This window comes from Strix aluco, chromosome 10, assembly GCF_031877795.1.
Source record: "Strix aluco isolate bStrAlu1 chromosome 10, bStrAlu1.hap1, whole genome shotgun sequence".
Classification (NCBI taxonomy): Eukaryota; Metazoa; Chordata; class Aves; order Strigiformes; family Strigidae; genus Strix; species Strix aluco.
In genome coordinates, this window is record NC_133940.1 from 19719626 (window position 1) to 19734132 (window position 14507).

General features: G+C 51.5%; 1 protein-coding gene across 1 annotated transcript; it reads right to left on the reverse strand.

Annotated features, from left to right (window-relative positions):
* Positions 1-208: 208 nt before the first annotated feature.
* FRMD7 (FERM domain containing 7) lies at positions 209-13750 on the reverse strand. The gene is made up of 13 exons (XM_074834677.1): positions 13517-13750; positions 10732-10958; positions 6825-6929; positions 6426-6468; positions 5016-5094; positions 4182-4279; positions 3940-4054; positions 3590-3737; positions 2347-2442; positions 1908-2071; positions 1610-1678; positions 1441-1516; positions 209-1240 (listed from the first exon to the last, which is right to left on the reverse strand). Exons 2-13 carry the CDS (start codon positions 10786-10788, stop codon positions 209-211), a joined length of 2082 nt encoding a protein of 693 aa, XP_074690778.1. The 5' UTR covers positions 10789-10958; positions 13517-13750.
* Positions 13751-14507: the final 757 nt, after the last annotated feature.

Consider the following 14507-nt stretch of genomic DNA (forward strand, 5'->3'; position numbering starts at 1 on the left):
ACCAGCTTCCAAGCGTGGTGCAGGGGATGGGTACTTCTGAATGCTGCCTTGTTGTCCATTAACACATCCTCTACAGCTAAGAGCACTCACAACACAAGCCCATCAATGTTTCGGGAGCAGTAAGCAGCCCTGCGAGCAAGAGCGTCACCCTTCTGCAGCCCCAGGTCAGTACTGGCCACCTCTGCTCCCTCCAGCAAGTGTCAGGCACCTAGGTGAAATACCTGGAGGCCCCCCTAGAAGTCCTCTCTTCAGCGGCGCCGGTGGCAAAAGACACCTCCTCATCCTCTTCATCCAGCTGGAGGCTGCCGGAGGACAGCCGCACCCGGGCCATGGGCGAGCGCAGCATGCGGCCGTACAGGGAGCAGTAGTCGGTGGCCAGGAGGTCAGAGTCGGAGTCGCTGGACTCAGTGCTGCTGCCCACGTAGCGCTCGGCGGAGCACCGTGGCCCCGGCGTCAGCCCATGCTGGCCTGGCATGTGCCGAAAGACACCCACTTTCCGGCTGCTCAGCGCAGGACATGGCCCCAGGGGCCTGAACTCAGAGCCGTAGGGGAAGCGGATGTTTTTCATGTCCGACTGGCTCCAAGACCGCTTGGGAGGCTGCTCCTGAAGGCCATAATCGAAGGAGCGAGCCAGCAGCCTGTTCTTTCCTGCTGGGGCCACACTTGTACCTGTTGCCATGCACGGAGCCTCGCGATTAAACTCCCCAGCCTGGGTCCCGCTTGGGCTCCGCCTGAGGGGTTTTGCAGCTGCGGGGCTGCATCCACTGGCTGTGTTCTCACCAGCCACCAGTGCATGACACGGGGGCTGTGGGGGCTTGTCCAGGTAGAAGAGGATCTGCGGGACCGGGGTGGCCATGGATGGGGGACACGGCACGTCCGTGTACACCAGCGGCCGGGCGCTCACCTCCCGCATGTTGCCCACCGAGTTGCTTTTACTGTTCCCGGTGAACTGGTGGTGGGGCCGAAAGGAGGTCAAGGGGTTCCTGGTGCTGAAGAGGTCAGCGGACTCCCATGCTCGCTCCAGCTCCAGCTCGGCGTAGAGCAGGGGGAAAGCGGACGAGCTTTTCGAGTGGGGCAGGAAGGAGGGGGACGCTTCAGGCTTGGAGTGCTCCAGCTCAGCGGCAAACGTCACTTCCACGGCAGAGCTCCGGCGCTGACTGTCCAGCATGGGCTCGGAGGCATGCACCCCGTTGGCATGGTAGGAGCCCCGGCTGCCGTAGGCCAGGCGCAGCTCCTCCACCTGAGCAGGAGCAGAGGGTGGGTGGGTGTCCAGACCCCTGCCCAGGCAGGGGGGCAAATCAGGGCAAGCAGGGCCAGCAGCGAGCCCGCAGAGCTGAGGGTCTGGCTTGGCCTCCAGCTGAGCTCTGCCAGCTGGGCCCACAATGCCAAGACCCACCCCCAGCCCTGGTGCTACCTCTCGCTGATGCCAAAGGAAAATACCTGCTTGGAGACGTCCGTCAGGAGGTCCGGGGAGGAGCGGCACTGCCTCTCATCATAGCGGGATGCGTAGTGCTTCCTGCAGGGACAAGAGCATGGGCAGGTGCATGGCCAGGTGTGTGTGTGCCCCCCCGTCCTGCCGGGGCACCATCCCTCTCCATGCCCCCAGTACCTCTCAAAGGGCAGGCTTTTCATCTTCGCCTTCCTCCCATGCTCCAGCAGCTGCCTCTGCGTCCTCCCACTGCAGCAAGGGGGGAGAGGTGTGAGCAGCACCATCTGTCCCAGCCCTGGGCATCCCCACATCCCAGGGGACATAGGGGATGTGGCAGGACCAAGGCAGTGGCCTCTCCAGGAAAAGCAGCAGCCAGGCATCATCTCACATCCAGCCAGGTCCAACATAAAAGGGAGACTCTGAGCCATCCCCACATCTTTCCAGGCCTCATGTGTTCAGTTTTCCCCCTGGACTTTACCTGTAGCGGAAACTGGAGCCCTTGCTGCACAGAAGGGCTTTGGGCTTTGACTTGGGCTCTTCAGACAGCCTGAAGAAGGCATGGTACTCCACACACGTCTTCCAGAAAGTCTTGCAGGTATCCCGGCTCACCATGGTGAACTCCAGCGTGTCCTTGCACAGTGCCTGCACAGCCGGAGACAAGCAAGCTGGCATCAGGGGCGCGGGGCCAGGCTCAGCCATTTGGCCTCCTGACCTGTCAAAGGATCACACTGGGCTGCTGGTGGCTCTGGCCTCTGGGGACACAAGGGTGGCACATGCCATGCTTGAGGAGGGAAGGGACAATCACCCAGGAGCAGCAGAAATGGATTTTATTCAAAAGCAGGGACTTTGTGTGGCTGATTCTCTGTCCACAGCCGCCTGCTCCTGAGCCTGGCAGCTGCCTGCAGTACAATACTTACAGAGATGTTTGCATGGAGCTTGATGAGAAAATGCTTCCTCTTGAAACTTAGTTTGCGAATTTTGGACCAGTTGAACGTGTTGATCTTTGTATTGCCCTGCAATGACAGACACAGCAGTTATGGCAGGATGGGGCAAATGAGGATTGCAGAAACATGATGGGCCAAGACCTGAGCTTGTAAGACACTACACAAGACCCTGACATGGCTCTCACTGCTGCCAAGGCCTGGGGAAGGGGTGCCAGGATTTGGTGTTTGACCATCAGTTGGTCCCGAAAGTAGGAATTGAGGTTCAGGGCTTAACTCTGCCTACTGAAGCTATTTGTAAAACTCCAGGATACCAAAACAAACCTTGCAGAGGTCAAGACAGAGAGGCCCATCTGTCCCAGTTTGAGCGTCACATGAGTTAACACAGAATCAGCTCCCCCGAAAGAAGTAAGACCCTCCTCTCCTTTGCTGAGAAGTGTAGCAGAGCTCAACTCACTTCCATGCCTTTAGACCTAGCTTAAGCAGGCTGCAAGCGTACCTTACCCCTCATTATCATTTTGCATCAATTTAGACACAACCACACAACACTCGTGTCATGGCAGGACCATGTAAAATTGAGTTACTCCATGCTGTGGCACTGAGACCCCCTCAGCTTCCTGGGAGAACTCAGATTTTAATGGGCTCAGAGATGCTCTAATCATGCATGAGGGGTGTTTACAGCTCTGAATAAATAACTGGGTCTGGCAGCACTAATCATGAGCAGCAGACCCACAGTTAGGATTTTTTTTTTTTCTTCTGCTCTGGCAAGATGTTCCCAGGTTGAAATTAGCCAGTGTGGGAGGCAAGCGCTGCTTCACGCCGGCTGCGACAAGTCTGTATTTATTCTGCTGCTACGCTGTGATTACAGCGTTATGTAATTGCACAGACGTGAGGTGGCTATTTTCGCTGGAAGATTATACGGTGAACACATGTGACACAGCTGTATAACCTGTGGTGCTTGCACGGCCGCGCTTGCCGTGGCAAGAGCCAACAGAGCCAGGGCAGGCGCTGACTGAGGCGGTGGGGCTGAGCCCCGCAGCCATGCCCTGGAGCATCACCTCTGTGCCCCGGGGTCTGCCGGGCACGCTCCCTCTTGTAGGATTTGGGAGGGTTTGGAGCATGCAGGGGGGAGGAGGGTCCCCCCCAGCTGGAGGTGATGTCCCTGGGGAAAAGCCACCCTACCTGGGTGCTGGCAACCCACCCTGAGCCCCAGGCTCACCCGCAGGACCAGCACCCCCATGTGTGTCACAGCCAGGTTGATCTGCGTCCCCTCGCCGTCGCTGGCAGGGTGTGGGCGAATCCCGTACATCTCCAGCTTCCTGGCCACGTCCAGCAGCTGAACATCCGACTCAGCTGGCGTCTTCCCACTGGAGACAGAAACATGTCAGGAAACGACAAGAGTGACAAGGCAGCTGCTGAAATGGGCTGAAAAAAATGCCATTTTGGACGTGCATATGCTGGCATCACACCCACCCCACTGCTGGCCCTGCCTCATAATGGGAACAGCCCCATCGGCAGGCACCCGTTGGGTGCTTTTGGTGGGTGGCCATGGCATGGAGCAGCCCTTACCCGTGTCTCCGGTGGTAGTGCATGATCTTGTTGTCCAGATACTCCTGGTTGGGCAGGTACCTGTGGGTCGCCAGGTGCTGCTGGTCTGTCTCCTCGTGGAAGTCACCCAGCTCGGCTGTGGGTGACATGGGGAGAGCATGGGTTAGGCTGCGAGGGGTCACTGCAGGGGGAACCCCTGGCCACACAGCCAAAGCCCCGCTGAGCACCCCGTCCCCAGCGAAGGGGCACTCGCCTGCCCTTACACTGCAGCAGGTGGGAGACGAGCAGCGCCGCGCTCTTGTCACTGCAGGGCAGCCGCCCCAGTGCCAGGTCCTTCTTGATCTGGAGGGTGAAGAGGTACCTGTGGAGGGGGACAGGAGCATGCCCTGGGGGGAGCTGGGGCTCAGCAGAGAGCCGGACACCAGACTGAGCCATGAGGGCTCTGCTGCAGAGGGGCTGGCTGTCCCTGCGCCTCTCCCAGCGCTCACCCGTGTTTCAGCCCAAGGGATACAGATCCACAGGGTCACGAGAGGAGTGTGCAGCCCCTGCAGAAGGCTGCAGCTGGGCACCACCATGACCAATACGCCTCTGCCATGAAAATGCCCATTAATAGGTTTCAGAGTTAACATTCCTTTATGCTTTGGAGGGCATTTGCATTTCTCAGGGCTCATGTTCTGCAGAAACACTGGCTTAGTTTTATTCTTAGTTCCTGTTTGCAATACTTTCTCTAAAACATAAGAGCTAACAATGTCATTTTTAAAAATAAAATAAAAGTTCTTCTTTCAGAACACAGCTTGAGGCAGGAGCTAGACTGAGCAAAAATCAGACTCGGTGCCCAACTGCTAAAGCATTTGGCAGTAAACAAATTGCAGGCTTTTAGGATAGCTGATCCTTCAAGTGGATTTTGTTTAAAAACAGAGGATCCAGAAAAGATACTCTCTCAGTTTCTGTTTTGTAAAGTACAGAGCTCTTCCAATATTTAGGATAACTGCTGACAGACAGGTTTGGGTGGATGAAGTTGAGGAATTAAATGCATGTTTCGCAATTTCAAAAATACAGGGCTGTGCAGTAAAAAAGTAATAAAACAAGTACTGTACCTGGTCAGCTCTTCTCTCAGATGGCCGGGGTCCACTGGGAAAAATTTCACCATAAATTTGAAAAGAACCTCCTTAGGATCTTAAAACACAACATCTTCATAAGTTTTCTTTTACATGTCTATTGAGAACATTTACAACTCTCTTCACACATACTGTCTCCTTACAGAGTAAATTACTCTGGACCCTTACAAATCAGGGCCAGAAGCCTTGAATATCAGGGACTGCAGCCTGCCCCAAAAAACCAGCCTGCCCAGACCCTCCCTGGAAGTGAACAGGGAGTTGGACACCTAAATAATACTAAAGAAAAAATGTCCTAGCAATTCTTTAATTTGCAAAGACCCCTGCCAGGACGGGGCTTTCTGTGGAGTGGTACCACGGGTGCTTGTCTGGAGTGTGGCCATCAGCAGGGCGGTGCATTAAACTCTGCCTTCCAAGCCCTTGGGAGGCAACATCTCCACAGGAGGCTGTTTGGGCAAAGCTTTTTTGTGGGATGAGAGAGACCAAGCAGCCAAGCCCAAGGCAAAGAACATGGAGGGAGAGAGGCAATTCTGTAGGCACTGACTGCCCCACGGCACCGTGGGATGATTTGGGGGCTCTTGGAGGGACAGGCCAGAAGGGACATGGAAAAAGAAAATGGTGCCTGAAATAACCCCACTTCTGGTGCACCCAGAGAAGGGAGGCTCTTTATCAGGCTTTCCCCCTTACAAGAAAATTTGTGCAAACACTGCACTGCAGCCTCCCCAGGGTAAATACTGGGGTTGTGGCCTCATGTTCTCGACCACCTCCTAGTCATCATGTATTTGGAGAAAATATTGTTTGGTTCATTGTGGGAGCAGAAACAGGCATAGGCTGAACGGAGCACTGTGCTAACATCGGTCATGGCCACGGCAGGGGATGTAGAGCCTGAATTCAGGTCAGGCTCCAGCAGCATCTCCGTGCAGTGGCATGGGGGGGGCTGGGGACTGGAGAGGAGCGGCAGAGCCTGCGAGGCACATGGCTAACCCCGCTTCACAGAGGGCTCGCGCTGCGCAGGCGTCTGGGCTGCCAAGGGCTGCAAAGGGGAAAGGAGGGCACGCAGGGAGCCATGCCTGCTGCTCTGCCAGCGCAGCAATGTGGGCACACGCACGCACGCAGCCGCTCCTGCTCCTTCGCCAAGCTGCCAGGTTAATAACAGCTCAAGCCTGAAATGGTGCAGATACCAGACTTCAAAGGCAGTGGTGTTTCTACAGAATTTTATATGGACTGAGGGGTCTTTGCAAGCAACCCTGCCCAGTCCTATGCTATAAAATGAGCTCAGGTAAATGCTGGAAACCAGAGCCCCCATCCCCAGGCAGTAACACTACACGAATGTGTCTGCGCTAGTCTGTCACTGGTAGTGATTAAGAAGAATTTTATTCTTGAAATACTTACTTTTGACTTGCTTTGTTATGGGTTTTAGTGGTTCCAACCAGACCTGAAATAAGGTAATGAAGAACTGAGTGAATAAACAGCATGGGAGGCAGGGGGCATAAAAGCAGCAGCAGCATGCTAGAGTGCAACACAGAAATGTTGGCCAGCTCGGCTGCTACAGCAAGACATCCCGCTGGGCAGCCCCACCTGGACAGCTACGGGTAAACCCCATGACCTTTGACAACCAGCTTGTGGCTCCCCTTGTAGCTCCCATTTTCCATGGTTTTTTTGCATCATGGCAAACCTTTCCGTTGAAGTTTTCCATCTGGTGTTTCAGGGAGGTTCTAGCAAGCCCCCAGCCATGTGGGCAGTTGCTGCAAGGGTGCAGCACTGGGGCCCTGCAGCATGACCTGCACTCACGTGGTTCCCAGCCTGGCTGCAAAACTCCAGCCCGAAGTACTCCTTCTCTGCAAGGTTGAGGTGGCTGCAGGTGAGGTTGAACAGCCCCTTCCCACAGGATTTTTGCTAGGAAACAAACACACCACAGAAGCAACAGGTTAGGCAATGCTGACAGCAGTGGTGATGGGATTTCAGTAAAATGCGGGAAAAGTTTTAGCTCCCTGCCTTCACCCTGAGAGGAGCTGTGGGATTTTCCTGACTCCTGACTTTCAGAATCTTACTCAATAAATGTTGCTGGTTTTGGCATGTGGGACGGGTCTGCACACTGAGTGTCCCTTACCTCTGCTCTTGGAAATCAGATTCCTTCTCATCACTTCTCTACTTTATTAAGGAAGGGAAAAAAAGGGAAAAAAAGGGGGAAAAAAGGGGGAAAAAAGGGGGAAAAAAGGGGAAAAAAGGGGAAAAAGGGGGAAAAAAGGGAAAAAAAGGGGAAAAAAGGGAAAAAAAGGGAAAAAGGGGGGAAAGGGGGGAAAGGGGGGAAAGGGGAGAAAGGGGGGAAAGGGGGGAAAGGGGGAAAGGGGGGAAAAGGGGGGGGAAAAGCGGGGAAAAAGCGGGAAAAAGCGGGAAAAAGCGGGAAAAAGCGGGAAAAGGGGGGAAAAAGGGAAAAAAAGGGAAAAAAAGGGAAAAAAAGGGAAAAAAGGGAAAAAAAGGGAAAAAAAGGGAAAAAAAGGGAAAAAAAGGGAAAAAAAGGGAAAAAAAGGGAAAAAAAGGGAAAGGAATCTTGCTTTTGGCTCACCTTTTGCAACCGTCACTGTTCAGGCAGCTCTATCCCTGGCAAACCAGCGAGCGATCCCTGGGACAAGCATCTGCCTGACCCGGGGACAGCCATGGCAAACGTGCTTGATGAAGAGCAAACGGGACCACACCTCAAACCTGCACAGCGAGTCCATGTGCCCCGACAGCCGGCAGCAGGATTGCTGGGGATGAGCTACTATTATGGTTAATGGTAATTAACAGCAACAGGACCCTGCGGAGATCCTGCGCCTTGGGCCCTGGGTCATCCGTGCACCTTAGCAATATTAATTAAGTGGCACTACATGCTGATAAGGGAAGCCAAGCTGTAGCTATTTCCAACAAACAGAAACGCTTGGAGGATGTTTTGCTTGACTTGTTGCTGTGCTGAGTGACACAGCTGGGGAACAACCTGGGAGGTCCCCAACTTTGGAAAATGTTCCAGAAAGCGCCAGAAAAGAACTCGCAGCGACCCACCCCAGAAAAAACCCTTCTACTCCTTTATCAGCTGGTAAAAAGCAGACCAAAAATGAATGTGGGTTAGTGCAAAAGCAAGCTGGAGCAGAGAGGCCAGGTTAGACAGCTGCTAAATTACAGCATTTCGGGTGATGGAGGTGAAGGCAGGCTCCAGCTCCCCGTGCCAGCGGCTTCTCCCAACAGGGACGGGAGGGACCCCAGCTGCTGGCGGTGATGCACACTAATAACCACCTTTCATGGCTTCTCCTGGGATGAAATTGCTGGCTCCATGCTGAAAGGTTGCTGAAAAGTGATAACGTAATAACAGCATTCACTCTACAGCACTCCCGGTTCTCCTCAAAATTACTAGATCACAAGGGTAATTAAAACAATTATAAATGTTTATTTCCAAGCTAGAATTTTCTAGCCAGGTCAGGCAGCCAGGAAAGACAAGTATTTCTTACTGGGTTATTACCCACCACATGTCTGCTGGGAGCAACCCGCTCTCCTCCAAGCCCAGCACTGCCCAGGGCAGGCACTGTGGGAGACAAGCGGCTCCGTCCGCAGGAAAACCTGCTCGTTGGGGAGACACAGCCCTGCTGGTGCAGGGGCTGGTTAAAAAGCAGAGCCTTTCCTCTCTCAGAGCGCTGCTTGCAGGTGTCCCATCCCAGGTTTGTGGGGTAGCAAGGCCCCAACCTGTGCTGCCACAAGTGCAGGTAAGGTTGTGCTCAGGCATCAGCCCTGCATGGCATCAGGTGAGAGCAGTGAGTGCTGTGCTGGAGGAGCACAGTGTGAGGCAGGAGCGCGGCGTGTGGGGCTGGCCACCCCATGTCCGACCCTAAATGTGCCTTCGATGACATTGCAGAGCCAGGTTAGCACTAGCAGGCAGAAGGTGGTGGAAAGGAGAGGCTGCACTTGCCCCTCTTCTCCTTGGTGAAAGCAGCTGGGACTGTGAGCAGGGTAAGAAAGCAAGAGGCACATCCAGCACCGGGAGAGGAATTCACTCCTGTGCAAAGCCAGGCGGGAAATGAGACCTCGCTGCACATGCTGGCAACTGTGATACCCATGTGAGGCAGGTATAGATGCATACGCCGAGCTCAAGGCAGAGGGGGAATCAGGCCGAACGTGTTTTCTGTCTTTTGTCCTTTTCCCTCTCATTGCACTGAAGTGCCACACATTCAAAAGAGCTTTCCAAACTCAGGAGGGGTTTAGGAAGAGTTGCTTGAAATAGCTGCTCAAAACTTAGCCCAAAGCAATCCTTTTATAATGGAGAAGTCACTAATTCAACTATTCATTTATTGTACCCATACAGCATCAAATGCATGAAATGCCTGAAAGGGGTTTCCAATACAGTTCCATGCTAAAAAAGGAAATGACCAGGAGTTCCTCTAATGGAAGCTGTTTGCTGCAATAACATGTCATGCAGAGCTATAGTGCTGTAAGTGTTTTAGGCAAATAAGAAAGCAGAGATGGAAAAAAAATGCAGCAATATCGTAATAACAGCATCTTTCAAATTGTCTCTTACTATGTCCTGCTCTTATCAATATGGAAAAAAAAGCATTTTTCAGTGACTAGTCTCATTTTAAAGCTGACTCTAGGTCTAGGATACATTAATTAAACTAAATCAAACAAATTCCATACTGTACCAAGTGATGGAATTGCTTTACAGTCCTCTTCTGTGCAAAACTGCTATCACAAAGAAACCGAGCAGTATGTCTGAGACTGAGCAGTTCTCAGGCTATGCTATAAAACCAGAGGACAGGACTGCCTGAGTAACATAGCAGAACTTGAAAGAAACCAATTTATATGAAACACTCTGGTCCCAGAGGAATTGCAGGTAAGTGTTAAAACAGATCTACTTGAAATTCATCTAATTTAATTAGCTACTGTGGTTATCAAAGCCTAACCAACAGTAAATGCTCAATCACACTTGTAAAAAGATGTGTTTCTAACATGTAGTGAAGATACAATTTACATCTAGCTTCAGTTATCTATATACATATATATATCTATACATATAGATATATATCTATTAGATATATATCCATAGATATTAATACTTAGCATTTAAAATCTATTTCAGCAGTCAATATTCAGAACTAGCATTTATTGAAAGTCAGTTATTAATGATGGTGTGTTGTGGGACCCTGTCATGTAGAACATAAGATATAGTGAGTTTTTTTCTCAGCTATTCTTAAAACCACCCACTTTTCTTTTTCAGGTGAATGCCCAGGAAGAGATGCATACAGATGTTTCTCACCAGGGGTAATTTAGTTAAATATCCTATTTTTATTCTGTTCCCAGATTTTTCTTCCTTGTTAAATGCTTATACTGGCAGCCAGACAAATGAGAAAAGAACTCGATGTTTATCAAGAACATCAATTCATATTAGCTGATTTCCAAAAGATGATACCATATATGTAAAAGCCATTCCTCCTTCTTTACAAATAATGCCAGTAAGAGGGAAGAGCAGGAATGTGTTGATGTTGAAAGACACTTAGCAATCAGTGCTATAACCTCTTGCTTTGGATTCGAGGTTTTTTTGCTTTGGTTTTTTTGTTTGATTTTTTTTTTTTAAGCTGAAAAAACAGAAGCTATCAGAGACCATGCAATCCTTGAGAACAGCAATGACTTCAACAATTACCACAAAAAATCCAGTAAGAATATGATACCCACTTACATCAACTACAAAGATCTTCTGGGAGTCATCCAAAAACTGGACTTTCAGGTGCAGCATCCTTGAGCATGTGGCTGAGCGTGCGGCAGGCGCAGGAGTCCTAGCGATATGAGCGGTGTGCTGGGAAGGGAGCCCTGACTCCTCTTGCACACATAATTTCCCTCTCAGCTGGATGGAGAAGGCTGCAGTCACAGATGTGGAGCGGAGGCTGGAGCAAAGGAACTGAATGCCTAAAAACAAGTTTTAAAAAAAAAATACTGATACCTCCCCTGGTTTAAATATCACACTGCATTAAAGGAGATTTCACCCCTGTGAATTATGGGTCTATTAACAGCGGAAAGGCTGTGCAGCAACTCTGCAAGAGCGGCACTAATAGGGCTGAGGTAGACACAGAACTTTTACAGCTGGTGGTAACAAACGTGAGGGCAAAGTTAGCCCATGCTTTGTACGGCAGGGTCAGGGAAGAAGATGATCTGAGTGGCTCCCCTGACAAAGTCAGCAGGCAGTGAGCATCGCCTTTTCTCTGGTCTGGTTAAGTTGCACTAAAGATCATCTGGCTGGCAGCTGTGCTCGCTCCACGAGGTGGGCAGATAAGGTCCCAAGCAGATGTGTGCGGGCTGGGCAGATGGGCTGATTCACATCGCTGGAGACTGGAAAATATTTCCAACTGAACTTGAAACCAGGTAGAAGTCCTTCACAGGGAGGCAGAGGAGGACCTGCTGCTAATTCCTGGCCGGCACCGTGGTTTGGCAGTTCAGTGAAGTCTCACAAGCCTTTCAGACAACCTGGTTCCTGTTTGACACCTGAAAAGCCCACGACCCCATACATTAGCTCATCCCCGAGTGCCAGAGCCAGCTGCGCACCCTTGAAACACCCCAGGGTCAGCCCAGGCTGCTGGGTGCAGCCTCCCCACGACGTGGTGGGTGCTTGGGGCTTGCACTCATTCTGCTTCTCTGCCCCAGCTCCTGTGGGGCCATGACGAGCCGCCTGACCTCTCAGACTGCTCTTGCCAGCAGACCTTCCCCTCCCTGAGTATTTGGATGAAGGCAGCATTTGGACAGGATCCACTGTTTGCAGAAATACACTCACTGAGTAGTGCCAGGCAGGCGCTGGACTGTCATAGGGGATTGTTATTGCTACTGCTGCTGGAAAAAGTCACAATCACACACGATCCTGTGGGACCCAGAGCGATAGAAACGTATCTCAGCAAACTGAAAACGTCACTTTAAGTGCTGCAGAGATTTTTCTCGTTGCTCCCTTCCCGGTTTCCACTGAAACATCCACTGTAAGTCACTCCATGCCATTTGCTGCGTTCCTTCTTACACTTCCCAAATATTTCTGGGGGTGTCAGGACAGAGCCTGTCAGGGCATACACACAACTTGTCATCTGGGGTGCAGAGAGGAAAAACATGGAGCTTTTTAGCTACAGAAAAACTTACTAGTCTTCTGCTAACCAGGACTAAAAAGAAGCGTAAAAGTAAAAGCCAGTCTACTTTTCCATGTGGATCTGCTCCACAAATCAGCTGAGTTCATCTTCTGCCAGTGGCTGGGAGGGACTGGCTGTACCGAGCATGCAGGCACAGCATCCATCCCAGGACCCAATTTCCAGTGCTGTCCTTGGCCCGGGGGTCTGATCTCTTTGCATCATGGGAGGACAGTGTCACATACAAACCATCTTGGGGGGACTGAGAGCACTTTCCCTCTGCAGTTTTAAATGTTCGTGCTGTCAAATATTGATGGGCATTGAGGAGAAGAGCTCACAGGTCACAGGCACAGCTCTGCCATGGCGGCACTGGGAGCATGGCAGGAGCATTGGACCAGCAGAAAGGATGCACAGAGGCATGATGGAGGAGCTCCCAAACTCCAGAAGAAGCCAAGCTTCCCTGGTACAGGTTTTCCTGATGTGCCAGGGGCAAACCCCAGGCTCCATGGATGCTATCACAAGTTGAGCACCAGCCAGCCAGGCTGTGAGAAGAAAAGGGTTTATTTCACTACCATGGCATGAAGGAAGGGAACTGTGTTGGGTTTATCAGATGGTGTGGAGGCAGCAGAGGCAAATAAGGTAAATGAGGATTTTTTTGGGGTAGGAGAGTAAGGGACAGCCAGATGAGATGTGGGACAAGCAAAGCCCACTTGGGGCATGAGAATTATTGCTGAGAGCAGAAGACATCCACTGCCTCAGCAGATGAGAGACCCATTTTTATACCCACCCATCTCCTTCCTTCTTCTGGGGGTGACTTTGGGGCTGGCTGAAGCAGCATGCGTGGGGAGGATCAGCACCCCAGGAGGAGCAATCCTGGCTCCCAGCCTGAGTCAGTGCTGACCACCAGCTGGGCATGTATGTCCTCCTTACCCACAGGGGCAACGAATACTGTGAAAATGGTGCAGGAAAGAGTAGAAGAGGTAAAATGTGAACACAGCCATACTGACAGGCAGGGAGGGGACATGTGCAGCAGCACCGAAGCATGGCGGGGTCTGAGCAGCAGCATGTTGGAGTGAATACTGCTTTGGGGCTGTGTGCTCAGCCAGCTCATCCCTTGATTTTTTTAGTACTCTGAACCCTACTACCACCATCCTGCATTGCACCAACTCTCCCGGGAAGGACATCAGTCCACCAACCGCATCTGACCCTCTATTAGGCTGGATGGCACTGCCTTGAATCAGGGTCTTCTTCAGCCTCTCAAACACCCCAGTGTTTGCCAGGATGGACTGAGCAGACCAAGAAACAAGGAGTCTCCTTCCTCCCAAACCCTGTTGCCCCTTTTCCAAGAAGAATTTTCACACTCACCTTTAGTATTTGTCCATTTGTTCCCCTGTTGACCCCAGAAGCAGTAGCATGCAGGACATCTGACAGAGAGCTGAGTCACTGTGGTTACACTCCATGGAGCCTCCTGAAATGGTGAGCCACCAGCAGCGGGCAGAGAGCGAGCGAGTTCAGCCGCCGTCCTCCAAAAGGGCTCACTTTAGGCCCTGGGGATGGGCAAGGAATTGCCCCAAACCTCCGCAGTGCATCCCCAAGTTACTCCTGAGAGAGGAGCAGGCTCTGAGAGAGCAAACTCTGGCAGAGAAGAGATGTAACATGCTCTCCTTGCATCACTGCAGCCGCAGGCCTACACGCTGCTGTACCATGTGCTTTGTCATGCTTATCTTCAAATTCAGTTTAGAGGAAAGGAAAAGCAGACAGCTAGATAAAGTGATGGAAGAGAGATCCTTCAGGGGATGTTAAATACCATAGTCCAAAAGGCAAGAAACTGCACCCAGCTCATTGCTGAGAAGGAGAATCACTCACCCCGTTTGCCACATTTGCTATTGGCAGCTGTAGGAGACAGGGACTCACCTAGGCGGACTTTGGTCTGTGGTGGCCTTTCATATATTTATATTAGACCTCTTCCTCAGCTGGAGCTGCTGGGAGATCACCCACATTCACTTCTCACCCAGCCATAACCCTCCCAACCGCAGGGCCAGCAAGCAACACGGCTGCTTGCCTGCCGTCACTGGGAGCAGGCTCAGGCACAGCCAAAGTCCTTCTGAACAGCACTAGGCACACGAGAGGAGTATCGTCAGCTGGTTAATAAATCCAAGGCATGGCACCAGTACTGCAAAACCAGGAAATTTCTTTCCAGAATAGGGTACCTACAACATTCCTGCTGCCACACCAAAAGGAATGGTTTCACTCTCAGCTGGGGTCCTGACTTACATACCAGTCACTTTAAACTTTTAAAATAGGCCCCAAAAAACGTATTTTCAAAAAAACAAAGCCTGAAAGAACTGAGTTTGTT

Coding starts and splice junctions, on each gene's coding strand:
- FRMD7 (XM_074834677.1), bottom strand. CDS start 10,788: ATGCTGCACCTGAAAGTCCAGTTTTTGGATGACTCCCAGAAGATCTTT. Junction 5,095..6,425: donor CATAACAAAGCAAGTCAAAA/GTAAGTATTTCA, acceptor TTGTGTTTTAAG/ATCCTAAGGAGGTTCTTTTC. Junction 1,241..1,440: donor TGACGGACGTCTCCAAGCAG/GTATTTTCCTTT, acceptor GCTCCTGCTCAG/GTGGAGGAGCTGCGCCTGGC.